General features: G+C 41.9%; 1 protein-coding gene across 4 annotated transcripts in view; it reads right to left on the bottom strand.

The window, feature by feature from the left end:
- The window catches only part of ATP2C1 (ATPase secretory pathway Ca2+ transporting 1), a 204,974-nt gene that overhangs the window by 27,729 nt on the left and 149,930 nt on the right, over positions 1-27,315 (bottom strand). For all 4 annotated transcript variants that reach the window (XM_077491506.1, XM_077491504.1, XM_077491505.1 and 1 more), the window contains 6 exons: positions 26,633-26,728; positions 24,014-24,103; positions 13,617-13,721; positions 11,592-11,748; positions 9,288-9,458; positions 4,034-4,131 (listed from right to left, as the gene is read on the bottom strand). In XM_077491506.1, the coding sequence (XP_077347632.1) occupies positions 4,034-4,131; positions 9,288-9,458; positions 11,592-11,748; positions 13,617-13,721; positions 24,014-24,103; positions 26,633-26,728 (717 nt within the window). The remainder of the gene's footprint in view (positions 1-4,033; positions 4,132-9,287; positions 9,459-11,591; positions 11,749-13,616; positions 13,722-24,013; positions 24,104-26,632; positions 26,729-27,315) is intronic.

Here is a 27,315-nt window from a genome sequence, read left to right as displayed (position 1 = left end):
AATACTGTGGTTCTTTCCTAATGTGACTTACAGGAAGTATGAAAAACAAGGAGCGCATTAAGAAATTGTCAAATTTTGTTAAATATGTAAAAATAAAGCACGCTTAGTATGTGGGTGGCCGGCATTCCGCAATTGTGGGGGGGGGTCTGCTTCTAATTTTGACTATCCTATCATCCTGGATCACAAACCTTCCTCACTGTGCTTTCTGCTGCACCATTGACATGGTTATATCTTCTTAGTCCACTCCATAAAATTATCCGAAATTTGTGCTTAAAGTAGAACTATAGGCAACACTTTTTTTTTTTTCATTTTGGATAGTGTAAGGAGGGTTATAGCCCCTGTCACTTTATTTTTTACCTCTGTTCCATTGCAGAGCTCTCCCTTCACTTCCTGCCCCATAGCCAAACAGGAAGTGAGAGGAAAGCTATGCAAATTAAGGCAATCCATTGCTCCCATCCTCAGGCCCTCAGAACTAGCGTCCCCACTCAAAAATTTCAGGGCGGATCTTAAACAGCAAGGAGTGTGGCCTTGACAGAAAGAGGTGGGTCATATTTAAATTGAGGGGTGCGCAAGTTTAGTCAGGCCTAGGGCAGCACAAAACCTAAATACATCACTGCCTGCAACTCCACAGCCATTGTGCAATTTGTGACAGAAGATGCTGGATAGCGTATATCAACAGATTGCATTTGTGTTATAGGGCTCTTATAGATAAGCGCTATTGTTGCCTCCTGATGTCTTTTTTTGTTTATTTCTTTTATTAAATTGCAGAATGGCAATTTAGATTGCGGGACTGCCCTGCAACAATCGTTTGGCTCACAATAGCAGTGCGTCCGCACTGATCGTACTGGGCAAGTTAGACAGGCGGTGCCACCCGTCAAACTCTGCATATAAGGAATGGATGGTTGCACACCGAGGTAGTGACGAATCTCTTAATTGTAAATTCCATAACATGAATAACACCACAGGACAGGGAAACAGGTACAGGTAGACACGTTTCACACAGTGACGCTGCGTTTATTCATTACCCTGAAATGTACCATTGTCATCCCTTAAATAGGGCTCCCCCCTCGTGTAAAACACAGGCGAGAACGACGTCAGCGGAACATCTAAAATCACTCTCAGCTGTGCACCTTGTTAGAATAATGGAATCACATGAAGTCAATCAGAACTTTGGCTACTACATGCCGAGAGCAACAACAGACATCATCGCCAGTCAAAAGAAGAAAAAGGGAACGTGGGAGGGACCAAAAGAAAACAATGTCTAAATAAACATCCCATCTAACGTCCCTGTCTGGCCCTATAAACAATCTCTATATGAATGACAGAAATAAGGACACATATGATAAAGGCAAACAATTATTGAATAAAATGCTAAATGCATAGAATTATATTGTTGAAAACCACAAACAAAATTTATCAACATAAAATTGTTAAGATAAGAAAAAAGGAAAAAAATTTGTGGACAAAAACAAAAATATAAAACACACACACACACAGTAGGTCTCAACTACTAAATTATCATAAATTAATTTGTATTGAAGACACCAACCATATATTGCATTTAGTTGAGGGCTTGGATTGGGAGGCAAATGCATCCTGGCTGACATCAGCCTTTACTCCTAAATACCTCATCATTTAGCTATTGAGGCAGTCTCCTTTTATCGTGAGTGTATGGTGGATCTATCCATTGAGCATCGGTCATGCATACTGGATATTTTTGAGTACCTTTTGTCACACAATTTTTTCATTTTTGATAGAGTTTTCTACCTCCAAAGATGTGGGGTCATGATGGGAGCCAAGTTTTCACTTTCCCTCACCAACCTATATATGGGTTGGTTGGAGCGCTCCCGCATCTTTGAAACAGAGAACCCCTTCCGACCACAGATTAGGCTGTACTACCTGAGGTATACAAACGATCTGCTACTAGTCATGAGAGATGGAGTCACTAGTCTTGCACGTTTTCTTAATTTTTTAAAATTCAAACAATAGGAATTTATCGTTGACAGGCCAAGCCGATCATAACAGAATTTGTTATCTGGATGTCAGCTTCACTCATAGATTCCAGGGTCGCAACCTCTCTATATAGGAAACCCCTGTCGGATAATACGCTGCTCCTTCTTGCTTAGTCTGGATATCCAAGGCACACCATTAAAGGAATCCCGGTGGGTCAATTCCTAAGAGTCAGGCGAATATGTAGTAGTGATATAACCTTTGAACAGGAGGCATTGTCCCTATATAGACGTTTCTAGGTTAGGGGCTACCCTGGATGGATGCTTGAACTGGCTTGGACTATTGCTAGAAACAAAGAAATGATCTGCTTGCCCACACCAGTAGTCCTCATATCTTTTAAGAAAGCCACATGGGACAACAAATTAACTAACTATCCCTACCCCATACAGTAGAGAATTTGATTCTATTAAACTATTAAGCATTTATCGATTCTGTATGTGGATGATGCCTGTTTTGACATTTTAAAAATAGGGATCAACATAGTTTCTCGTCGGGCAACCAGACTGGGCAGATATTTGTCCCCAAATCTTTTTTTTTTTAACAATAAACTCGTGAGCTCCCTCACTTGGTTGCACTGTAAAGGTAACTATAAGTGCGGTGCTACTGAATGCCCTTGCTGTCCATATGTTCTTGGAGGCAATGCATTCCACTCTGAGGTCACTGGAAAGGAGTGCATCATAGACTCATTTTACAATTGCAATACCAGTCATGTGGTGTAACTCATCACATGCAGTTCTTGCCACGTACTGTAGGTGGGGAGAACCACAAGATGTTTACAAGACAGATTTTATGAGCATGTGTACAGCATTGATGAGAACAAAAACACAAATGTTGGGAAGCACATCAATCTTTTCCATGGAGGTAACAAGTCAAGTTTAAATGTGCAAATTATACACAAGATCAGGGCACCCAGTAGAGGGGGCGATGTTCATCGGTCATTGTGCTGTAGAGAGGTATATTGGATCTTCCATCTGCAGACTCGCATCCCCAAAAAGGTATGCACACCGAGTGGAATGCAAGTCAATTTTAATTGATAGTTTGCTATGCCTCTCTTTCACCTGACTGGGGTACAAATCACCTACTTAATAAATGCAGTGGACACATCTTGACTTGTTCATTATACTTTCTGTGGACATCTACCTTTTTCATTATATCACAAATCTTTTTCCTTTTATAACAATTTTATGTTGACACATTTTGTTTGTGGTTGTCAACATAATTTAATTCTATGCATTTAGCATTACATTCAATAATGATTTGCCTTTATCATATGTGTGATATCCTTATTTATGTCATTCATATAGAGCAGGGATATGCAATTAGCGGACCTCCAGCTGTTGCAGAACTACAACTCCCATGAGGCATAGCAAGAATCTGCCAGCCACAAGCATGACACCCAGAGGCATGATGGGACTTGTAGTTTTGCAACAGCTGTAGGTCTGCTAATTGCATATCCCTGATATAGAGTATTTATAGGGCCAGACAGGGATGTTAGATGGGATGTTTAGACCGAGACTGTTTTCTTTTGGTCCCTCCCACGTCTCCTTTTTCTTCTTCTGATTGGCTATGATGTCTGTGTATCTGTGTATGTCTATGTTGTTGTTGCTCTCAGCATGTAGTAGCCAACGTTCTGATTGACTTCATGTGCTTCCATTGTTCTAACAAGGTGCACAGCGGAGAGTGATTTTAGATGTTCCGTTGCCGTAGTCCTCAACTGTGCTTTAGACGAGGGGGGGGGGGCACTATTTAAGGGTTGTCCGTGGAACATTTAAGGGTAATGAATAAGCGCAGCGTCACTGTGGGAAACATGTCTATCTGTACCTGTTTGCCTGTCCTGTTGTGTTATTCATGTTAAGGTCCCATCACTCACCTGGAGCGCCATTTTCTTTTCCTACTGTCAAACTCTGCAGTCTGAACTAAAATGGCAATGGCTGTAAATCAAAGCACTGTGGCCACAACTCAGTCGTCAGTATGACAGAGCCCTTATAAGAAATGATTGAATGTAATGAGGATATTTACCAACCTTTGGTACTATCTGAGAAAGCTGCTGAATGTCCATTGCATCTACCTCTTCTCCAGACAGAGACTGCAAGCCATTGGAGTAGAAGCCCAGACGGCCAGCTGCAACAAAGAGAAACAATGTTCACTAATGCAGTCTTTGTGTTTTCTGAACTACACGTTCTAGAGACAGTAATCATATTATGTAAATACATTCATAGCATGTGCATGTGAGTATAAGACTGAATTGGTACAAGGCTCAGGGCAAGCACAAGTAGCCACATAAGCTAACTCTGTAGGATTCCAGCAAACCATGGAAAGTTCTTCCATCCAGCAACTCCTTAAGCTGGCTATAGACATTCTGCCAGGTGAGCAGTGACCAGGTGAATTTCGATCTATGGACTGGCCACATGCTGATCTATGGGAATTCTCGTTCCAAAGATGATCTAACAATCTGCTTATCTTAATTGGGACTGTTGGAAAAACAGAGTAGCAGGGAGGATTCCTTCTTCCACTTCAAACGTGTGGATGGGGGAATCCATAAATGTATTTTTTTGATCAGTGAACAGTCGATCCTAATGCTCCCAGAGAATGTTCAATTTAGTGTGCAACTCATTTAACCAATCGCTATGTTTTTGAGTGGAGACTGGCGCAGCAATGGTAATCCGGCCCAAACACATGTGAAACTATATATATTTATACACACTGGGGAAAATAATTTTTGATCCCCTGCAGATTTTGTAAGTTTGCCCACTTACAAAGAAAGGAAGGGTCTATAATTTTTACCATAGGAATATTTTAAATGATAGAGACAGAATATCAACCAAAATATAAAACATGACACAAATGTTATAAATTGAGTTGCAGTTCAGTGAGTAAAATAAGTATTTGATCCGCTGCCAACCAACAATAATTATGGCTCCCATAGACTGGCTACAGTATGTGCTCATGTTGTACACAGGTTAGTCCTGTGTACAATTCAAGAAGGTGCTCCTAACGATAACTCGTGAACGTCAAGGAAGGAGTTCAGTTCCTCCTAGAGTAGTCTACCTTAGAGGAGAATAGGCCACTATAATAGGAAGCAAAGTGAGCATTGAGGGTCATTGGGTCAACCACAGGGACACCGTTGGTAACATGTATATGGGCAATGAAGGATATTGGTTACTGCTCTTTAGCCAACCAGGCCAATAGCCATATGTTTTTTTTTCACCCTGTTCAAAAATGCACTGTGACTGCGCCAATTGTTGTTTCTTGGCTTTTGTCACCCCGAGAAGCATCACTTTGCAGTATGCAGCTTGCACATCAAGGTAACTGATCGGGTTTTTGGAACGAACATATTGGGATTCAAAAGTCTGTGCTTTAGCCTTAGCCTCTTCAGTGGTGAAAGCAGCGTTTTTTCGGGCTCGGGAGATGGAGGACTGGTAGCATCTCCTAACATAAGCCTTGAGGGCGTCCCAGGTATTGTCCATGGGGGTAGACCCTAGCTTTGTCAACCAGAATTCATTTATGTATTTGGAGATCTCAGTCTCTTTTGTGGCATCAGATCCAGTAGCGAGATAGTCGCCTTAGTCTCTCCGATGGAAGTATCTTGGTTTGGAAACTACAGAGCACAGGAGCGTGGTCCGATATATCCCTCGGGAGTATATCTACCTCGCGGACCCGGGAGACCAATCCACCACTGACATAGTTGAGATCTATTCATGACATAGCACGATAGGACATGGAGTGGCAGGTATATACCCTGTCCGTCGGATGCCTCCACCGCTAGACATCTGTCAGGCCGTAAAGAGATGCCCACTGACACAGAGGAGAGTTCACACCAGCCCCCCCCGAGACAGCCTATCCAGAGATGGGTTCAGAGTCATATTGAAAATCGCAAGCGATAATAAGATTATCAGTAGGGTATACAGATAGGAGTCAGGTATTTCAGGATAGCAGGTGAAGAGCAGTGCACCTGAGGGTTACCTGCACTGAGCCATAGGCCCCTTTCACACAGTCAGTCCGACCCAGTTGGACCCCCCCATTCACCTCTAAAAAGTAGCAGATGTAAATGGACTTGTGTCCGTTTACAAACGCCTACCTCCAATCCGATCCGCAAAAAAAAAAAAAATAGTAGAGTGGGCTCTATAGAGTAGAGTGTACTGCCAAGCACCTGCTCTGCTCATTGTGGCCCGCGACCGGTTACCAAGTCGTTTAAGTGGCCCTCGCTCTTCAAAAGGTTAGGCACCCTTGCCATAAGGGAATAACAAAGTGCAGATGTCAGGGGAACAAAAACATTGTGGACCCAGAGAGAGGTACACATCACTCGTCACAAAAGCATTGCAGTGGAATCATAATACACCCAATCTTTAAGCCAGGCAAGGACTAGGCTAGACCGCCAGAGAAGCTACTGCAATAAACACAGATTAACATGAAAAAAAAAAAAAAAACACCCAAAGCCCCCTTCCCCCCCACCCTGCACGTCCGTTGGGGAACTAATCCCATGACCATGCTCTAACAAATCCCAAACACTAGGTAATTCTATGGGGGCAAGGAGAGAAGGCGGTGACCATCAGGAACCGAGTCAAATCTGTTTAGTCAGTTCAAACCTCAGGCAGCAACCCCAAAACCTGAACAACAACATAGAATGGGGGGGGGGGGGGGGGGTAGTAGTAGAGATCAATGCAGTCACACTTAGCATAGACTAAGGGCACAAACTTGATAGGTAAAATGAATTAACACCATATAACCAGAACCAGCAGATCTCCAGAAGGGGAGTGTAACTCCCGATTCCCCTGATTGGGAAGTTGCAATACCATTAGGTAGGTCCTGCAGGGCCCAAGTGGGTCGGTCAAAGATTTGGAGCATTAGCAGCATTCAGTCTGAGAAAAAGTTTGAGAAAAAGGCCGTTGCTTAAGGGGACATTGCCATGCAGTATAGGGTGTAAGGACAGTTGGTAATCCTGAAAGGAAACGGCGGTGCCGGTTGGCCCCGTAAGACAAGGGATGCAGTCACACTAGCACACTGTGAAGGCGGTCAGGGAGTGAGCCTAGCATTCTTGGATCCGTAAAAAGGGGAGAAGCCGCCAAAAATCAGGACTGTGTCATCTCCTCAGGGGAGTCCGATCAGCAAGGGGAGTCAGGCTCACATCCAACAGTAACATATGGGCGTAGAATGACAACCCTGGAAGAACTTGCCGCAGTTGAATCAAACCAGGGGGCAGCCTCCACGGGGTGGGCGGGAGTCAGCAGGTTGCATGAGCATTATGATGCATCCAGTGGTGGGAAGCCGCCACCATAGATGACCAGGGGAGAAGGGAGACTAGCTGGTAAACATGAGAACATCAGTATAAAGGCACCAAGATACAGTTACCGGGCTCTGGGTAGGGTCTCCAGCCATTGGGAAGCTTCCTCAGAAGATGTGAAGTAGCGGGTAGAGTCATCGTCTACTATGTGCAGGCGAGCAGGAAACCGCATGCTGTATTTCAGGCCTTTGGTGCGGAGTTGAGCTTTAACGTAATCAAAGGTTCTGTGGAGCCTCTGGGTTTTGATCGAATAGTCCGGAAAAAGCATAATCGCTGTGTTCTCGTAGCGGAGCTCAACCACCTTCCCGGTCTTGAGTTTGGTAAGCGAAAGATAAAAGGTGCGTGGGGGTGCTCCTGGCTGTCCCCGCAATGGGGGCATCCCGTGGGCCCTCTCAACCGCATAGTGTGGCGAGAACGCTGCTCCAAGCAGGAGGGTGCAGAGCATGTTCCCTGAAGGCCACGGGATCATGGCCTGCGGCTCCCTCTGGAAGGCTCACCACCCGGAGATTGTTCCCGCGACTCCTATTTTCGCTGTCCTCCGCTCGGGACTCAAGGGCCTTCTTCCTCACCTGAAGAGTGTGAAGGGAGGCTTGGTGATCCCTAATAGAGTCCTCAGAGTCACCCACGCACCGCTCGGCCTCCCCCAGCCAGTCGCGGAATTTGTCCATGTCTCTTCGCATCAGCCCAAAGTCAGTCTGCAGCAAGTCAATCTTGGTCGCTAGAGTAGTTTTACAGCTGGAGGTGGCCTGCATTTGAGCCTGAAAGCGGTCCTCCTCTACTGTCGATTGATCTGGTGGCGGAGTCTGGGTTGGCATGTGCACGCTGTCAGGATGTGCCTGCTTCCTGTGCTGTGGAACAAAATATTACAGCGCACACATGCAAAAAAGACATTTACCTCCTGCTTCCTCTGCTTTGGAGACGCCTTGGGAGAGGAACAGCTCTTTCGTCCAGAACCGGATTTGACCCTTCTCATACCAGGAGACCACCAGGTAGTGTTGGCAGAAGATATCGATTGTAAATCCCGTATTGATAGGATAAAATGAACAGGTAGGAGCAGAGCTCCGATCACACGAGTCTGCTGAGCCTATCTCAATGACATTCCTTCTACTTTCCCCAGACACCCATCAATTTCTGTCTGTAGGGAACAATAAAGGATGTGGTGTAGCACAGAAAGCCACATACACAGACTGCACTATGGTAAGAAAATTGAAACGTCATGCAGAGCAATTCCTGTGGACACTCAAGTCAATGTTGTTCATCCAGTAGTTTGCCAAAATCAAAAGTGTCTGGTTGCTAATTGTGAGCACCTATTATGATTGAATGGCTCAAACGTGACTTAAAAGCTACCCTTTGATGTTTATATAAATCATGTAATAAAATTTATATGCATATATTTTTCATGTTGAAGTGTGTATATATACACACATATTATATTATATACAAACACACTATATATACAGTGTGTATAACAGCAACCCAGTTTCATTCAAACATAGTAGGGCAAGACATAAGGCACGTTTTAGTTTGGCTTTTTGAGCCTCATTTTATTCACAGACTGTGCTGAAGGTTTAAGGAGGAATACTTGGCTCATAAAAGTGAGTTCAGTGTGGATCATAAATTGCTTTGTAAAATAAGCTATCATAGGCTTATATATCATATCAGGCACCTGGTTCATTTTGCTGTACGCATTCAAAGAGACTAATTGACCTTGGCAAGTGCAGTCATGTAAAAGCACTCAGTATAAGAAGAGCTTCCAGTAAGTGATTCCACTTAATGTGATCTTCACAACTTAATATGCATTGTGCATGCTTGGAAGGAGAGGATTCACAATGAAATTGCCAGCCATCTCTACAACATTATTACAGCTAAGAGGACACCTATGACTGCAATTAAACTGTAATGCATGAAAGGCCCAAGTGTTTAATTACTTCTGTGTAATTACAGTACAGCTATCAATTCCTGCTGGAAGGGTAAAAATGAAGGTATATTTGCTTACCTATGGCCACAGCTGTTTCCTGGGAATCTCCAGTGATCATCTTAATGGCAACTCCAGAGTGTATGAGTGTAGCGATTGCTTCCTTAACACCTGTTCGCGGAGGGTCAATTATCCCCACCAGACCCAAAAACGTCAACTGACCCAATTCCGGACCAGAAGCCAGAGCAATTACTAAAAAGATGCAAAGACAATTGTAACTGAAATTACATGAATTATCTTACATGAATGTTTCTAGAACATTTAGCAGCAAATACTTTAATGAACTTTATCAAGAAGGAATGTTTATCAGGAATGGATTTAAACAGAAAACTACCAAAACTATTATTTTTAAAATACTTATCCGATACTTGTATTGGATCCACCAACCCAGAATATATAATAAATAAAGCTGCCCTGTGAGGAATAACATAGCTCAAAGAAGAAAAAAAAATCTTCACCAAATGTGATGCATTCATGCGTTCCTGACAATCGGCCAATGGGGCAGATACAGTACAGTTCAGGTATCAAGCTGCCCACTTTTTATTTTTTTTTAATTTTGTTATTTTTCCATACATTTTTATTCAAGAAAACAAGGAATAGTACAAAACCAACTATTTTATTGTACTATATTATTAATTTTTCATATAGATGGATAGATGTTCAAAAATGAAAATAAAAATAGATTATTAATAAAAAATTGTACCCAACACTAATTTTATATAGATTGCGCTTCATATTCCACTGCAGCCTGAAGATGGCAGTGTTCATCTGCAGGCTAAAGGCTTACTTTAGACAATGAACCATCCATCTTGCATGTTATCACCATATCATAGGGGACGTAAGGGTCAATTCACTAAGGTATAACGCAGTCACATAACTCACTAGCATACACTACCGCATATGGTAAATTACCGCAAGTCCAATTCATTAAAAAAAAAAAAATAAATTATTACCGTATGCGGTAAAATAATAACGTGCCGGTAAATAAATATTGCTTATAAAATTCTTAAATCCAATTTACAAACAGGGACCAGAGAGTAAAAAAAAGTGTACGATATTTACCACGAGGGTTAAAAAAAAAAGAATCCTGTTACTTTAAAGCATGTTATACAGCACAATGCTTGTGCTCTGTCATTTGGCCCCTTCTATCACTTGAAAATACCTGGTTGATCCTGCCTGCTTCTGTCACCCCCCCTATAAACTGGCCACAGTTTATCATGGCTACTGAGCCCTAACACCATGGTTAGTTTAAATGCCTCCATCTGCAGCTCCCCTCTGTCCTCTCCCCTCTGTCCTCTCCCCTCTCCCAGCCTGTCAGCTCTGTCTGCTCCCCAGCCCTTCTGCTGCTAAAATAAAGGTGTTTTCTTCTCCTCTTCTCCACTGACGTCAGCTAGGGAATCCTCAGCACCTCCACCTGCAGCTGTCAGATCAGGAGAAGAGACCAGCTTGCAGTCAAGTGAGTGCCAAGTGGCACTCTGAAATATGTTTTTAGGCAGCATATTTTTTTTATAAAATCACATACACTGTGGAACATCATGTTATCTAATAGAGGGAACTATAGGACAAAAAAAAGCTTTACAGCCACGGATGAAAAAAAAATAAAAAAAATAAAAGTGTCGGATTCCCCCCTTCGGGTTTGGTATAGATCTTAAAAGGCAACCCCCCACACCCAAAAAAATAAATGGCATTCCCCCCAAAATCCCATACCAGACCCTTAGCTCAGCACTGACTTGGGGGGACCCTGTTTTTTTTCCATAATTTTAAATTGTTGGCTTTTGTTTTTTCACATTCAGCTGTCAGGCGCGAGGAGTCATCCGTTAAGGATGCGCGGCTGCCTTCCCGGCCTGCACCTTAGCAGCCAGCTCAATGCGATAAATTACCGCATTAAATAATGTGGCCATTACCACTAAATTGAACAAGTACTGCATTCGGCATTTAATGCAAAATTCTTAACAAACTGAACACTGGCACAATTGTTTTAATTAAAAATTTTAGAGTCAAACAAGTGAAGCTGCCTCTGAATTATTTAATCTTCCATTTGGGCTGTTTAGTTGGTGTGGCTCACAAACAGCCCAATTATTGGTAGAAACAACCTACACACATATGGGCACCTATACACTACCTTTATTTTTATATGTGCAGATCGCAGGAGTCACAATTCCTACCAACTTTTTCCATAAATCCAGATAGGCTAGCCTGTGACTTCTGTGTCCTGTACAGCTTATTAGAGGGGGGGGGCAATGGACAGCCACTGAGAGGTCATGATGGGACTTGCACCATCACTTCATCTCTTCTCAACCTGAAGCAAGCTAACAGAAAACATACCTCGTAGCCCTGCAGAGCCTAAATATGCCGTCTCTTGTTGGTAAAGGTCTCTTTGCTGCTGGTTTAGAGGTAAAGACTGGCCTTTGCTGCTATAGCTTGTGCAATATCGAATTATTTGCTCATAAGCACCCTTCATAAAGCATATTTCTGGTTTATCCTGAAAAAAATAAAAAAATAAAACACATTTTGTTGGTCTTTTTAAAACACACGTAGTTAACACATTCTTGACCCCTTGTGACCATGCTATAGCCGAATGACTGCTACAGCGCAGCCGCACTTTGCCAGGAGGCCGCCATATGATTTCCTCCCGTGCTCGCGCGCCCCTGCAGCGCACATTGGCAGCAATCTGTGATCGCTGCATTCATCTGATGCAGCTGATCACAGATTGGGGTAAAGAGTCAATCACAGCCACTCTTTATCACATAAATAGCTGTGTCCAATCACAGCTGATCACGTATGTAAAAAGGATTTGCCGGTTACTGGCAATCCTCCCCTCATGCCGACAGCGCGCAAGGCAGGAGAGCCAAAAAACTTCAAATCCACACAGGGGACATCTGCACTGACAATCAGAAAACTGATCATCAGTGTCCCGATTATCAGTGCAGCCTCAACAGTGCCCACCAGTGCAGCCTCATCAGCGTACATCAGTGGAGAAAAATTACTTGTTTACCAAATTTTATGAACATTTTCAGTCTTTTTTCATTTGTTTAGCAAAAAATAAAAAACCCAGTGGTGATTAAACACCACCAAAAGAAAGCTCTATCGGTCTCAAAAAAAAATGATAAAAATTTCATATGGGTACAGTGTTGCATGACAGCACAATTGTCAAACAAAATGTGACAGCGCTGAAAGCTGAAAATTGTCCTGGGCAGGAAGTGGGTGAAAGTGCCCAGTAGGGAAGTGGTTAAACGGTTAATGTACAATGTGCGTTTTTCTTGGCATTCATAATATATCCAGTTTAAAACCATGCATACACAGTTTGCTATATCATAACATTAGAGGTGCCATTTACTGTTTTATGTGTAAAATGGTTTAAATTGACACATCCAATATAACATCTAACATTTCAGTAAAATTAGAGAATGAAAAAGTGCAGTGTCTCCTGTGTTCAAGGGGATTGTACCTAAACATTTATTAAAAAACCTGTGGCATGAGTATTAAAGATGCACAGGCGGAGCCAATGGCACCAGTCAGTCATGCTGTTGGAGTTTTTCACTTTCCTAAAGATGCACAATTTTATACACACACATAAATATTATATATATATATATATATATATATATATATATATATATATATATATATATATATATATATATATATATATATATACATATATATATACACACACATACATATATATATATATATATATATACACACACACACACACACACACACACATATATATATATATACATATACACAAACATACATATACACACACACACAGTATTAAAGGGGCTGTAAAGGTAAAAAATGTTTCACCTTAATGCATTAAGGTGAAAAAACATCCGACAGCGACGGTCTCCCCAGCCCCCGTTTTACTTACCTGACCTCTCGAAAGTCCCTCGCTCACCTCCGACATCCTCTTCGCTGCTCAGCCTGGCTGTTGATTGGCAGGAGTGGATGGATTGAAAGCAGCGCAGCCATTGGTTCGCGCTGCTGTCAATCACATCCAATGACGCGGTGCGCTGGGGAGCAGGCCGAGTGATAGTGAGTGGCTATAGCCACCGGCTGTATCATGGGAGCGCGCTCGCAAAGTGCTACTCACCCTGCGAGGGAGCTCGCATGAATGTGAGTAGTACTTGCGGGGGGGGAGCAGAGACAGCCGCCGAGGGACCCCAGAAGACCAGGTTCGGGGCCACTCTGTGCAAAACGAGCTGCACAGTGGAGGCAAGTATAACATGTTTGTTATTTAAATAAAAAAAAAATAAAAAAATTCTCTTTACAACCCAAGTACAGAATTGCACAACTCTAAAGAGACAGAAGAAAGAAATTGTAAGCGTTCGTCAAATTGCATACTTGCTGAGTTTTGTGTACACATTTTACAGCCATCCATTTCTGCTCAGAGCTGAACGGGTACTCTGCTTTTCGGATATAATCATGACGGAGTCCTTCAAGTCCCATCTGTGTACAAGAGACAAATGTTACAATGGCAACAAATAATCAAAAGATACAAATACTCAGGAAAGACAGGAACATCTTGAGTATGCTGTCCAATTCTGGTTACCAGTCCTGAATGGCGACTCCAGATTTAGGGTCTCTAAAGACATGTGGCCTGACAATGAAGTTGGATGAGAAGTGGTTTGATTTTAAAAGAAATGTTCACCTTTGTAAAAAAATAAATAAATGCACATCTTTTTGCAGGTAAAAAAATAAATAAAAACAATCTACCAGGTTTATTTTTTTTCTTTACTAGGAGCCTGTAAAGCATTGCACTTGTGATCGGTAGATCGCAAGTGTAATGCAGGACTCTTGAAGACTGCTCATACCTCGTACGGGAAGACAGATACAAAGTGACAGGAAGAGATAAACTACTAGAGAGCTCAACAGTGTCCTGGTAGTTCAAGGAGAACTACAAGTCAACAGTTGCAAAGACTGTAGGTACTTGTAGTTCTCACATTCACAGTACTCTGAATGAATGACGGGGTCAGGTGGACAGAGCCCCGTATGGCTGCATCTTGTTTAAAAATTGTGACAAACGGGAGATTGGGGGCTGCTGCTTCTGTAACATGTTACACCCCGAATATGGGTGTAACATGTAACCCGTTATGAAAGGTGAGGTTAACCTTTAACTTCATTACTGTTAGGGTGGTGAGGATGTTGAATTCCCTTCCACAGGTTGTGGTGTCAGGAGAGAGTGTAAATATGTTCAAAAAACTTTTAGATGGGTTTTTTAGCAAACACAATGTAAAGGGATATGGAAAACAGTAGATACACACTCTGGTAGAACTGAATGGACTGATGTCTTTATTCAACCATAACAAATTATATCTCAGTGCAGCAAAGATGAAAAAAGCCTGTTGGGAGCTTGCTCGCACAGTGTGTTACACACACACACACACACACACACACACACCTTACACAAATTTGCATAAACAAAAACAAAAAAACAAATGCAGTGCTCACCTTCTAGTGTACTTCATTCTCTAATCCACTGAATTTAAACATTTCCCTGGATTGCGGCAATAAAGCATCTGTTGCCCCTGCTGTACCATGTACTTGTATGAGAAAGTATCCTTTTCTGGTTGTATTGCTTCCTTTATGTGAAATCCCATGTGTTCCTGTCAGTCTTCTCTGCTTTCCTATTACAAACTGACCACACTAAGCAGGAGAACAAACTATGGTAATTTCTCTTGCTGTGCTGGGAACTCAGTGTACTCTCCTTCCAATGATCAGACTTGTCTTGACATGCACCCGCTGCACAGCCATTCACTGGGAAGCTCAGTGTGTTGCTGCCTTTCTTCCCCCTAGCTCTTATGCAGCTGAGAACAGAGGGAATGTGATAACTTATAAAAAACGGGAAAAAAGCTATTTATAATTTTTTTTATATCTATATACAAATGTTTTGCCTTTCATTTCTGTTTTAAACTGAATGGGTTGTTTTACAATGTGGTCTTTTAAAAATCATTTTTAAAGAGGAATTCTGCCCTCAGCAAAACAATTAAAAGTTAGCAGCTATAAATACTGTAGCTGCTGACTTTTACTATTAGGACCCTTACCTGCCCAGGGTTCTCGCAATGTCGGCACCCGAAGCTCATTTTTGGATCGGCTCTCAGGTGCTGCCACTGCTATTCAAGTTAAGGGAAACCAGGCGTGAAGCCTTCCAGCTTCCAAGGGTGGATCCCTACTGCGCATGCGCACTGTGCTTTCTAACAGGAAGGACCAGCGGTGAAGGAAGGAGGAGGTGGCTGAACCTTCGAGGGATGGGTGCTGTCTCCCGAAAGTGGGGAATGGTAACTGTCAAAAACAGGTACCAATCCCCCTCTCCCCTCTGAAAGGTGCCACCAGATGGGTAGGAAGCATACAAGCAGAAGTTCCACTTTTGGGCAGAACTGCGCTTTATGTACACTAGGAGGTGAGCACTGCATTTTTTTTTTGTTTGTGCAATTAACAATTACGTCATTATGTATCCAAGCTCCTAAACATGAAGAACTGATAGTGTTTTGCAGTGCATCACTAGTCCCGTTTAATATATGCACAAGCAGGGCTAATGTCACACTATTTGTATGTTTTTTTTTTTTTTTAATACAAGAGAACAGCTAAAATGACAAACCCTGCATTTTCCCAAGATGCAAGTTACAAAAATACAAAAAAAAAATGCAGTGGGTATTTTTTGTGCAGTCAAAGGACATTGAAATTGAATACAAAACTTATGCCATCGTTACCATTTTGAATGGCACTAGTACAAAACATGAACACACACTATAATGGCTCAGATTTTAGCATGCGTTTTAGGATTTAAGGAATTCTATAATCACTGCATACACTTCATTTTGTGACGTCAGCACTGCAATAGCAATACAAAGAATAGTTCCGTTTGACAATACAATATAAGCTTACACGAAAAATCCAATTTCAGGATACGAGTACTGCCTGTCTGCTATCCATCTATTTCCACAACTTTCGGGATTCCCTGCATGCTTTGCAGCTTCTCCCTCTACTGTTTATTTTCAATTTCTATGGACTACTTTATTATTATTATTATAATAATTGAATTGATGTCATTCTGAATTTAGATGGCAGTAAAATAAATTGTGTATACAATAACAAACAGATGCAGTTATAATTAATCTCCTTTAGTATTGATTATACTGTAATGTATTATATTACTTTTACCACAAGATGGCAGTCACCGCATATAATTAATTATACACAAGGTTACGGTCTATGCACAGCCATCTTTAGACACAATCCAGAATACCGGGGGAAGAGTCCGTTGTTTAGGCAAGCTCTCGCACTCCAGAACTGTTGATGAATTTGGGTAGATTTGTCCAGCCATGTTAGATATGTGTGTAGCCAGTCTATAGTGTCAAATACAATTGTATATGTAGCCATCCCATAGTTCCCAACCTTTTGAGATGGGAATGAGGGACACCTATCAACAAAAGTATGCAGGCATAGGACACACCCCTTGCCACGCCCCCCTTAAAGGAGAATTGGACAAAAAAAAACAAGCAGGTAAACAATAATTGACTTCAGGTCTGCTCCACGTAGAATATATTAGGGCTGAAACAACTAATCGATTAATCGACAACTAATAGATTTATGAAAATAGTAATGGATTAATTTCATAATCAATTCATTGGCCAGTAACATAATAGGGTTAAACAAACCTAAAATGAGCCTTTATAGTACAAAAATATAATCACTACTGTAAATATTACTTTCACTGTACTACAGTAAAAACAATAACCCCTTCCAGTAGTGCTTATCTGCTTTTTTTGTACTATAAAGCAGGGGTCATCAACCCCCGGGCCGCGGCCCACTGCCGGGCCGTGGCCTGCTTGCAGCCGGGCCGCGAAGGCTGCACTCTGATGAGCGGCGGCGGAGCAGGCAGAGAGATGACATCATCTCTCACCGCCCGCCCGCATTACCGCTGTTCCGCGCTCAGAGCGGGGCCGCTATATGGAGGCGAGCGAGCAGTGAGATGAGATCATCTCCGCCCGCCCGCATCGCCGCTTTTCCGCACTCACAGCGGGGATGCTATAACGCTGGAGTTGAGGCGGGGGAACAGAGAGATGAGCTCATCTCTCACTGCCCGCCCGCTTTACTGATACACTATTGAAGCTGAGGCAGGTGAGAACATTGCTCACTACTGGCGCCCCACTGCTGTTCTTCCTTACTATCCATTAGTGCAGGCTTGCCTCTGAACTAATGTGCACACCTGTGCTGCCACCACTGCAGTGACAACAGTCATGTGGTGGCAGGTGACAATCCACATTTGGTGGCAGGTGTCATGGCAAATGACAAGCTGCATCTGATGGCAGGCGATGCCGCAAATGACAAGCTGCATCTGATGGCAGGGGACGTGGCAAGTGACAATCCAAATCTGGTGGCAGGTGACGTGGCAAGGGACAAAATGCATCTGGTGGCAGATGACATGGCAAGTGACAAGCTGCATATAAAGGCAGGCGACATGGCAAGTGACAATCCGCATTTGGTGGTAGGTGACGTGGCAAGGGACAAATTGCATCTGGTGACAAGTGACATGACAAGGGACAAGCTGCATCTGGTGGCAGGTGACATGGCAAGGGACAAAAAAGCATCTGGTGCCAGGCGACGTGGCAAGGGACAAAATGCTTCTGGTGACAAGCTGCATCTGAAGGCAGGCGACGTGGAAAGTGACAATCTGCATCTGGTGACAGGCGACGTGGCAAGTGGCACTCTGGCACATTCTGCGTTATGGTGAGTTGAACTATTTCATTATATATTACAATGTAATAATAGAAATAATGCGCTTCAATCATCCTGACATCATATCAATGATGGTGCCGGGATGATTGAAGTGCCAACGCCAGCCATCGCCCGATAAATTGCCCGCGAAAAGCTGCATACGCCCCCCTGGGCCTTGGCACAATTTTCTTCAACTACGCCGGTCCCCGGTGCCAAAAAGGTTGGGGACCACTGCTATAAAGGGCTAATTTTAGTCTTTTTAACCAAATTATGTTACTAAACGTCTAAGGCCTGGTTCACATCTATATATGTTTATTGGTGCTTTTTGCAGAAACGCACTACAGTTCATTTACATGGTTTCCTATGGGACACGTTCGTTCACATCTGTGCTTTTTTCAGCCGCTGCATATTTGGAAAGGGTCAGGGACTTTTGACGCAAAATGGTGCTTTTTTTGGTTCAATATACTTCAATGGAGAAGCTGCAGAAAAGAATAATGCGTTTTTGCAGAAATTTGTGTTTTTTAATCTGCCCAAAAAAATGCAAAAAAACGCAAATTGCAGTAAAATCAAGTGCGCAAAATCAAATCGCACAGAAAAAAGCACTGCAGAAACAGATCAAAAGCAAAAACTGCATAGGTGTGCACCGAGCGTTATGCTGGCCACACGGATCAATTTTCAGGTGAGAATATTTAGATGAAAAATCTTTGTACATTCGCTGAATGAAAGAAATTTTCACTTCATTTCTGAACAAAAACCACATACACTGTCTGAAAATTCCTTTGACCGAGAAGTTTTCTATTTCCAAATTTTTCCTGTCACTGTGGTTGAAAATGAACGTCAATTTGACCCACTTTTTTTTTTTGTTTTTTTTTATTTTTTTTAAGGTTATAAACCTCTTAACCGATTAATCAAAATAATAATGGGCCAACTAATCTATTATGAAAATAATCGTTAGTTGCAGCCCTAATATGTATAAAACATTGACTATGTTCGGCTCGGAGGTAAAAATTCTGCCCAGGAGCTCTGCATTCTCCTGCAACAGGTACAAGTAATAGGCATACAACACATAAAACACAACACAAAACAAAACACAACACAAACACAAGGAAGAGTAGAAAGCATTGGGAAAGCACTTTGAAGAACCATGACAATTCTGAGCATGCAGCTTGGCTTTTATTATGGACATGGACTGGTGGTGGTCCATATTCATAAAGATGTGTTCCATTTAGTGCTTGATCATTCAGATTCTAAAATCACTACAAGTGTCAGTGCCTCCATATTTGAAACCTAGGATTACAGAATATGGGCAAAGGCTGTGCTGTGTGCATCTATGGATGCACACAGCTTGGCACGGGAGTGAGTCTGCCGTGTGCCCCCTAGGGTTGCACCAATATCAGTACCAATACTAAGCATTTTCACAAGTACGCATGCAAATGCTCCAATACCTGAAATAAATACCTTTACAGTGTAATTTGAGTCTATACAAACTGAATGGGCTAAAATCGCACTGCAAAGAATTGCATGCGATTTGAACAGGAATGCTGTGCGATTCCTGTCCAAATCACATGTGGTTTCCCGCACCATTCCTGTGTGAACCCAGGCTTGTCGGGTTCACACAGGAGCAGTGTGGGAAACATGCAATTTGGACAAGAATTGCACCGCATTCCTTTTCAAATCCTATGCGATTATTTGCAGTTTGATTTGAGCCCATTCATTCTGTATGGGCTCAAATCTCACCACAAAGGTAACAGTACACTGTACTGGCGAGTACTTGAGCACCAGTATTGGTACTCATGGATTAAAAAATAAAAAGGCATCTGTGCAACCCTAGCGCCCCTCCATAGCAAGCGCATGCAGAAGGGGAGCAGAGCGTGCCAGTGGGGGACCCCAGAAGAGGAGGTTCAGAGACGTTCTGTGCAATACCATTGCAAAGAGCTAGTAATTAGAACATGTTTAATATTTTAAGAGAACAAAAAAAAAATAGCTTTACACCTGCTTCAAGTCTGATTTGTTTGGCTAAGCCCAGTCTCCTTTGCATAACCTTGTTAAGCTGAGAATTCTAGATTGTAAAAGTTACGTGTCTCTTTTTAAATAATGCTGTGAGGCAGCTGAAGGGAAACCACAAGTACAGATATAAACAATACTAAATCTAATTTTCTATCTGCTACAACATTTCTATAACAGAAATTTCAACATCTGTGTCTGTCACAGCTCGTTCTACCACATTCTAAGGCCCACCTTAGACCTTTGCAGATGGACGGACATGCAGATACAACCTGACTCAGTAATAGCTTAGTAATTGCCATACATAAACTAGCAAGATGCAGCTTACACTGGATTCTGACAGGCCTAACATATTACAAAAAGATACAAAGCAATGTCTAACCCGCCCTTTCTCCCCCCACACAAATTTTGTGACTTGGTTAAAGTGAACTAAAAGCAAAGTTCACCCTTTGAAAAATAAATAAATAAGTGTATGTGAATATATACACACACACACACACACACACACACACACACACAATCTCACATTTTTGTGAATATTTTATTATCTTTTCACGTGACAACACTAAATAAATGACACTTTGCTACAATGTAAAGTAATGAGTGTACAGCTTGTATAACAGTGTAAATTTGCTGTCCCCTCAAAATAACATAACACAGCCATTAATGTCTAAACTGCTTGCAACAAAAGTGAGTACACCCCTAAGTAAAAATGTCCAAATTGGGCCCAAAGTGTCAACATTTTGTGTAGCCACCATTTTCCAGCACCGCCTCAACCCTCTTGGGCATGGCATTCACCAGAGCTTCACAGGTTGCCACTGGAGTCCTCCTCCACTCCTCCGTGACGACATCACAGCTGGTGGATGTTAGAGACCTTGCGCTCCTCCACCTTCTGTTTGAGGATGCCCCAAAGATGCTCAATAGGGTTTAGGTCTGGAGACATACTTGGCCAGTTCATCACCTTTACTCCCAGCTTCTTTAGCAAGGCAGTGGTCATCCTGGAGGTGTGTTGGGGTCATTATGTTGGAATACTGCCCTGGAGAACAGTCTCCGAAGAAAGGGGATCATGCTCTGCTTCAGTATGTCACAGTACATGTTGGCATTCATGGCTCCTTCAATGAACTGTAGCTCCCCAGTGCCAGCAGCACTCCTGCAGCCCCAGACCATGACACTCCCACCACCATGCTTGACTGTAGGTAAGAAACACTTGTCTTTGTACTCCTCACCTGGTTGCTGCCACACACACTTGACACCATCTGAACTGAATAAAACTATCTTGGTCTCATCAGATCACAGGAGATGGTTCCAGTAATCCATGTCCTTAGTCTGCTTTTCTTCAGCAAATAGTTTGCGGGCTTTCTTGTGCATCATCTTTAGAAGAGGCTTCCTTCTGGGACAACAGCCATGCAGACCAATTTGATGCAGTGTATGGTCTGAGCACTGAAAAGCTGACCCTCCACCCCTTCAACCTCTGCAGCAATGCTGGCAGCACTCATATGTCTATTTCCCAAAGATAACCTCTGGATATGACGCTGAGCACATGCACTCAACTTCTTTGGTCGACCATGGCGAGATCTGTTCTCTGTCTTGTTAAACTGCTGTATGGTCTTGGCCACTGTGCTGCAGCTCAGTTTCAGGGTCTTGGCAATCTTCTTATAGCCAAGGGCCTAGGGCATCTTTATGTAGAGCAACAATTTTTTTTTTAGATCCTTTGTCATGAGGTGCCATGTTGAACTTTCAGTGACCAATATGAGAGAGAGAGAGAGAGAGCGATAATACCAAATTTAACACACCTGCTCCCCATTTAGACCTGAGCCATTGTAACACTAATGAGTTGCATGCCACCGGGGAGGCAAAATGGCTAATTGGGCCAAATTTGGAAATTTTCACATAGGGGTGTACTCACTTTTCTTGCGAACAGTTTAGACATTAATGGCTGTGTGTTATTTTGAGGGTACTCACTACTTTACATTGTAGCAAAGTGTAATTTCTTCAGTGTTGTCACATGAAAATATATAATAAAACATTTACAAAAATGTGAGGGGTGTACTCAGTCTTGTTATAGAGTAAAATATTATATAGTTTTTTTTTCCACTTGAGGCTAGAAAGTATTGCACCCACAAACCCACTAACATTTTATGGGTGGGGCTGCAGACTATCACTATGAATATGAATGTAATGACGGGAGAAGAGGTCAGCCCTCTCAGCGGTGACCGGGCACCGCTGCGAGGGCTTACCAACACATTAAGCCTTTGTCTTGCAGGGTGTTTTTTTGGAGGCTGCCCCACTAAAACAGTTTAACGGTGGGGCTGCATCGTAATGTGAAACATGGCAAAAAAGATTACGTTATTCTTTAAAAGGCATTCATTAGTAAAATAGGCCATGTAGCATTCAGCATGGTCTTGACGTCAATGTGGCTCCAGCCACTCAGTGCCTGAGCTTGCAGTCCCGGAAGAAACAAAGGGAGAAGAGGTCGGCCCTCTCAGCAGTGACCGGCGCAGCTGAGAGGGCTTCAATATAAGATGAGTATTTTATAATGTGCTAGTATGCAATGCATACTAGCACATTAAGCCTTTGTGCCTTATGATTTAGCATTTGAAAAAAAAAAACTGTATACTAAATGTACTTTTAGCCAGTAGAAGTATACCTTGTTATACTCATTGAAAACCGTACACCTGGCACATATCTACCACCCAAGACACCCTCCTAATCAGCTACCAAAAATAGATTTTTTTCCTTTTTCGGGGTGGAATGCAAAAAAATCTTTTTTTTTCTTTTCCCTTTAGGAGTTTAGATTCTTCTGTTACCTTTGTGCTGGTCATAACCTGAGCTTTTAGTCAATCTTCAAAGGTCTTCCTGTGAAGTTCATTCTTTATATACTCCTATGGTGAATCTACTCTTGCCCCAGGTGCAACAATTGGGGGGGCGCATAAAATTATTACTGTGCCCCGGCCATGTGCAGCATGCCTCCCTCAGTAGGGAAACTAGACTTCCTTGGTTTGTAGTGGGGTCAGTGTAGGAATCGGGTAGACCAGTGTAGGAATCAGGTAGGCCAGTGTAGGAATCAGGTAGGCCAGTGTAGGAATCAGGTAGGCCAGTGTAGGAATCAGGTAGGCCAGTGTAGGAATCAGGTAGGCCAGTGTAGGAATCAGGTAGGCCAGTGTAGGAATCAGGTAGGCCAGTGTAGGAATCAGGTAGGCCAGTGTAGGAATCAGGTAGGCCAGTGTAGGAATCAGGTAGGCCAGTGTAGGAATCAGGTAGGCCAGTGTAGGAATCAGGTAGGCGAGTGTAGGAATCAGGTAGGCGAGTGTAGGAATCAGGTAGGCGAGTGTAGGAATCAGGTTGGTTAGTACTACTGTACGGGGACTCGAAGTGCTAAAAATCTGCAGGTTCGTGGGCAAAAATTTCTTGCCTTGTCCTGGGTGCCGACAATTCACGCTTCACCACTGACTGCATATATAATTTGAGGAAAATATGTGCATAAAGTAGTTTACCATTTGTCAATAAAAAAGAAATGTCCCTGGATTTCATTTTCAAAATTTGATCACCTTAGTATAGAGGTACGGGCAACAATGCTGTAGGAAATGTGTGCAGGAGCCTGACATTGCAATGCTCTCCAGGCTCCCATTTTAAAAAAGAATACACATTTTTACCTGCAAAAAAGATGTGCATTTATTATTCTGTAAAGGTGAACTTGGCCTTTAAAGTTGTTCATTAGCGGCAGCAAACGTTTTCTTTTACCAGACTCGTAAAACAACAGTAAACCATGGTTATCTATGACTCAAGCCTGCTGTGGGGAGTGGTGGCTTCCCTTTTGAACTCAGAGTAATTACCAGTAAATACCTCGCAAGCAATTAAAGCCAACAGCTCAGTACAGTTTTTTTACATTAGCTGCAACAAATTTTATATCTCTTTGCACACTGGTAATAGAATTATTATCTGTGAATCACGCCCAAAGACTAAAATGTCACAGTAGCCGTTTTAAATATTTTTTTAATTTGCCGGAGTCAATAATTTACCTTCATAGACAGCGCAATCAAAGCCCCTTCTGTTGGCTTGCCTATTAATGTATTATTCCTGATTTCTGCATCATTACACACACATCCTGCCTGTAACAAGAAAATGTTTAAATAAAATTTATTTTAAGCATACAAAGGGAGTAACCACGTATATATTCACACTCTTGGCTTATTAATGTATCTACATACTTATTAGATTAGATATTATAGTTATAGTATTAATAGTAGTTTTCAAAGTGTAAGCATGTCACTGGTGTAGATTACAGGCTATATTTTTCACATTTGTATGAACTTTTTAAGCAAATGAAGATAGGAGGGATCATCATTTTCTTTATTTTAGCCATGCGCTTTTATCTGGCTTGTGAAAAGTAATAGAACTATATTCAGAGATCAGGGGTTTACTACAGTGGGTCCCATCCATAGCAAAATCCCTAAGCATATCTGAAGCTTAAACTTTGTTTACATTTATTTATTTTTTGAACCCCATCTCATTTCTATTGCGGTCTGTGTTCCCGCAGGGTAGATTCCCCACAGGAACTTTAACAGTTGCCCCATTGGAAGGTTCCCCTTTATTCCGGTGACAGCAACTTACTGGGGATTTCACTTCACTTTGGAGAAAATTCTGTGTTCTGTTATGACCTAAAGTTTTGCCTATAGTTCTACTTGAAAAGGAACATCACAAAAACAGAACATAACATGGCAAATACAGTAGTTGTATTTAGAGGTGCAGCGAATGGAAATTTTGGAAATTTCGAAACCAAAAAATGCAGGATGCACTTGGGCGAAAAACCGAAAATGACAGTTTCCAAAAATATTTATATGTAATTGTATTATATTTGACTTTTTAATTAATATTATCAATTTAAATTAATATGAATTGATCATCAGCCATAATAGGCATTTTTAGTGCAAGTAAAGCTCAAGAAAAATGTATCCCTTTAAATTCTATGTGTACACACTGGTCCATTGGGCTTCCAATGTGGTGCTAAAAATCCTGCTTGCTGCATTTTTGGTCAGTTAACCACTTAAGCACAGGACCATTTTGCAGCTAAAAGGACCAGGCCCCTTTTTGCGATTCGGCACTGCGTCACTTTAACTGACAATTGCGCGGTCGTGTGACATGGTTCCCAAACAAAATTGGCAGCCTTTTTTTCCCCACAAGTAGAGCTTTATTTTGGTGGTATTTGATCAGCCCTGCGTTTTCTATTTATTGCACTATAAACAAAAATAGAGCGCCAATTTTGAAAAAAATGCTATATTTTTTACTTTAATAAATATCCCCAAAAAATATATAATTTTTTTTTCCCCTCAGTTTAAGCCGATACGTATTCTTCTACATATTTTTGGTAAAAAAAAAAAAAAAAAAAAAAAAAAAAAAAAAAATCGCAATAAGCGTTTATTGATTGGTTTGCGCAAAAGTTATAGCATCTACAAAATAGGGGATAGTTTTATGGCATTTTTAATATATATATATATATATATATATATATATATATATATATTTTGGCGGCGATCAGCGATTTTTATTGCGACTGCGACATTATGGCGGAAACGGACAATTTTGACACATTTTTGGGACCATTGCCATTAATACAGCGATCAGTGCGATTAAAAATGCATTACTGTAAAAATGTCACTGGCACTGAAGGGGTTAACACTAGGGGGCAGTGTAGGCGTTAAGTGTGACCTAATGTGTGTTTCTTACTGTAGGGGGCGTGGCTTGGCATGTGACATCACTGATCGTCGTTCCCTATGACAGGGAACAGACGATCAGTGACAAGCTCACTAGGAAGCACGGGGAGAGGTTTGTTTACACATACCTCTCCCCGTTCTTCAACTCTGTGACCCGATCGCAGGACACCTGCGGCGATCGGGTCCGCGGGTCCCGCGGCCACAGAGCTCAGGACCAGGTTGCGAGTGCGCCGCTGGCGCGCTGTGCCATTCTGCCAACGTATATCGGTGGGAGGTGGTCCTTAAGTGGTTAAAAAAAAAAAACCCGCACCTCCTAGTTTGAATGCATTAAAAAACGCATCTTTAATGTACCTGTGTTGTTTTTGAGTCACATGACCTATGAAAAACACACTATAAGCACATGCGTTTTCGGTGCCATTATCGGCACATTTTTCTCTTAATCGGCCTAAAGCTGATCACACCATTTTGGGTGGCTGAAATTTTGGTGCATCTCTAGTTGTATTGATAGTTTTTTCCTTATGTGAATCCTTTATTTCATGTCTTTATTAATGCACTTCTTCACAGATTGCAGACCAAGCCGGCCATCAAAAGCAATAGTGACAATGGTTGGAACAAATCAAAGCACTAATCTTTTATTCATAGGTTCATTTTTTTGCCCTCACAATTTACCTTGCGTTATGGATGCGAGCGATACAGCTAGCCGAGGCACAAGACAGACAATCTAGATATTCGTAATAAATAATGTATTATCCATACAAGGGGTCATTGTGATAAATGTCTTACAAGAGAATGTGTAGTTGCAATTCATTTATTTAACTGCAGTTCTGTCTCTAGGTCAAACGCTTGACCTGGCATTAATCAGATTGCCTATACAGTAAAGATCTAGAGACAAAAGATAAAACAGGGAAAAAAAAAAACACAACTTACTTCAACTACTTTGCTGATGGATGTACTGCAAAAACCATGAATAATATCACCGTCAACAGTAACTTCACCAAATCGATTGTAGCCAACACCAGAAACCTTGTAAACACATAGCAAAATTTATTAAACTTAATATAGTTGAAAAAGGACCAACAGTCAGAAAGTCCAACCTAGAACGCATTTTTTTTTTCAGTCTATATGTATTTAGACGTTATAAAATGTTATAGATATTTGCTTTCAAAATAAACATTATTATGGGGTTTAGCATAAGAGAGAGACCAGAAGTTAAAGCTTGACTGGTGATTTGCTTTGGCTGACTGAACCCACAGTAAGCTGGTTTATACACGGATCAAAAATCAGCAAGTTCAGCAGGGACTGGTGCCTGGTGGACAGAAGGGAGGCCATACAGGATTCATTGTTTTCATTCAACCACCAGATTGAACAAAACAAATGAGCCAATTGCCCAATCCACAAATTCGATACCAAGCCTTCCTGCAGTAAGATTTTTTTCTCCCTTGGTAGAATACAATGATCAGTGTTGCCAGCAACTGCAGGTGGCACTGATCATACAGGAAAAACATGGCAGGCAGGCTGTACACAAGTCAATTGATAGCTGGTCCCTGTCCGAATTTTGATCCATGTGTGGGCTGGCTTAAGTCATCTGAACAGTGACTGCAGCCAATCAG

The sequence above is a fragment of the Lithobates pipiens genome, unplaced genomic scaffold (assembly GCF_037356315.1).
Source record: "Lithobates pipiens isolate NorthernLeopardFrog02 unplaced genomic scaffold, aLitPip1_a1.2 Scaffold_19, whole genome shotgun sequence".
Classification (NCBI taxonomy): Eukaryota; Metazoa; Chordata; class Amphibia; order Anura; family Ranidae; genus Lithobates; species Lithobates pipiens.
The sequence above is the reverse complement of the archived record's forward strand: the minus strand, read 5'-3'. Positions and strand labels throughout refer to the sequence as shown.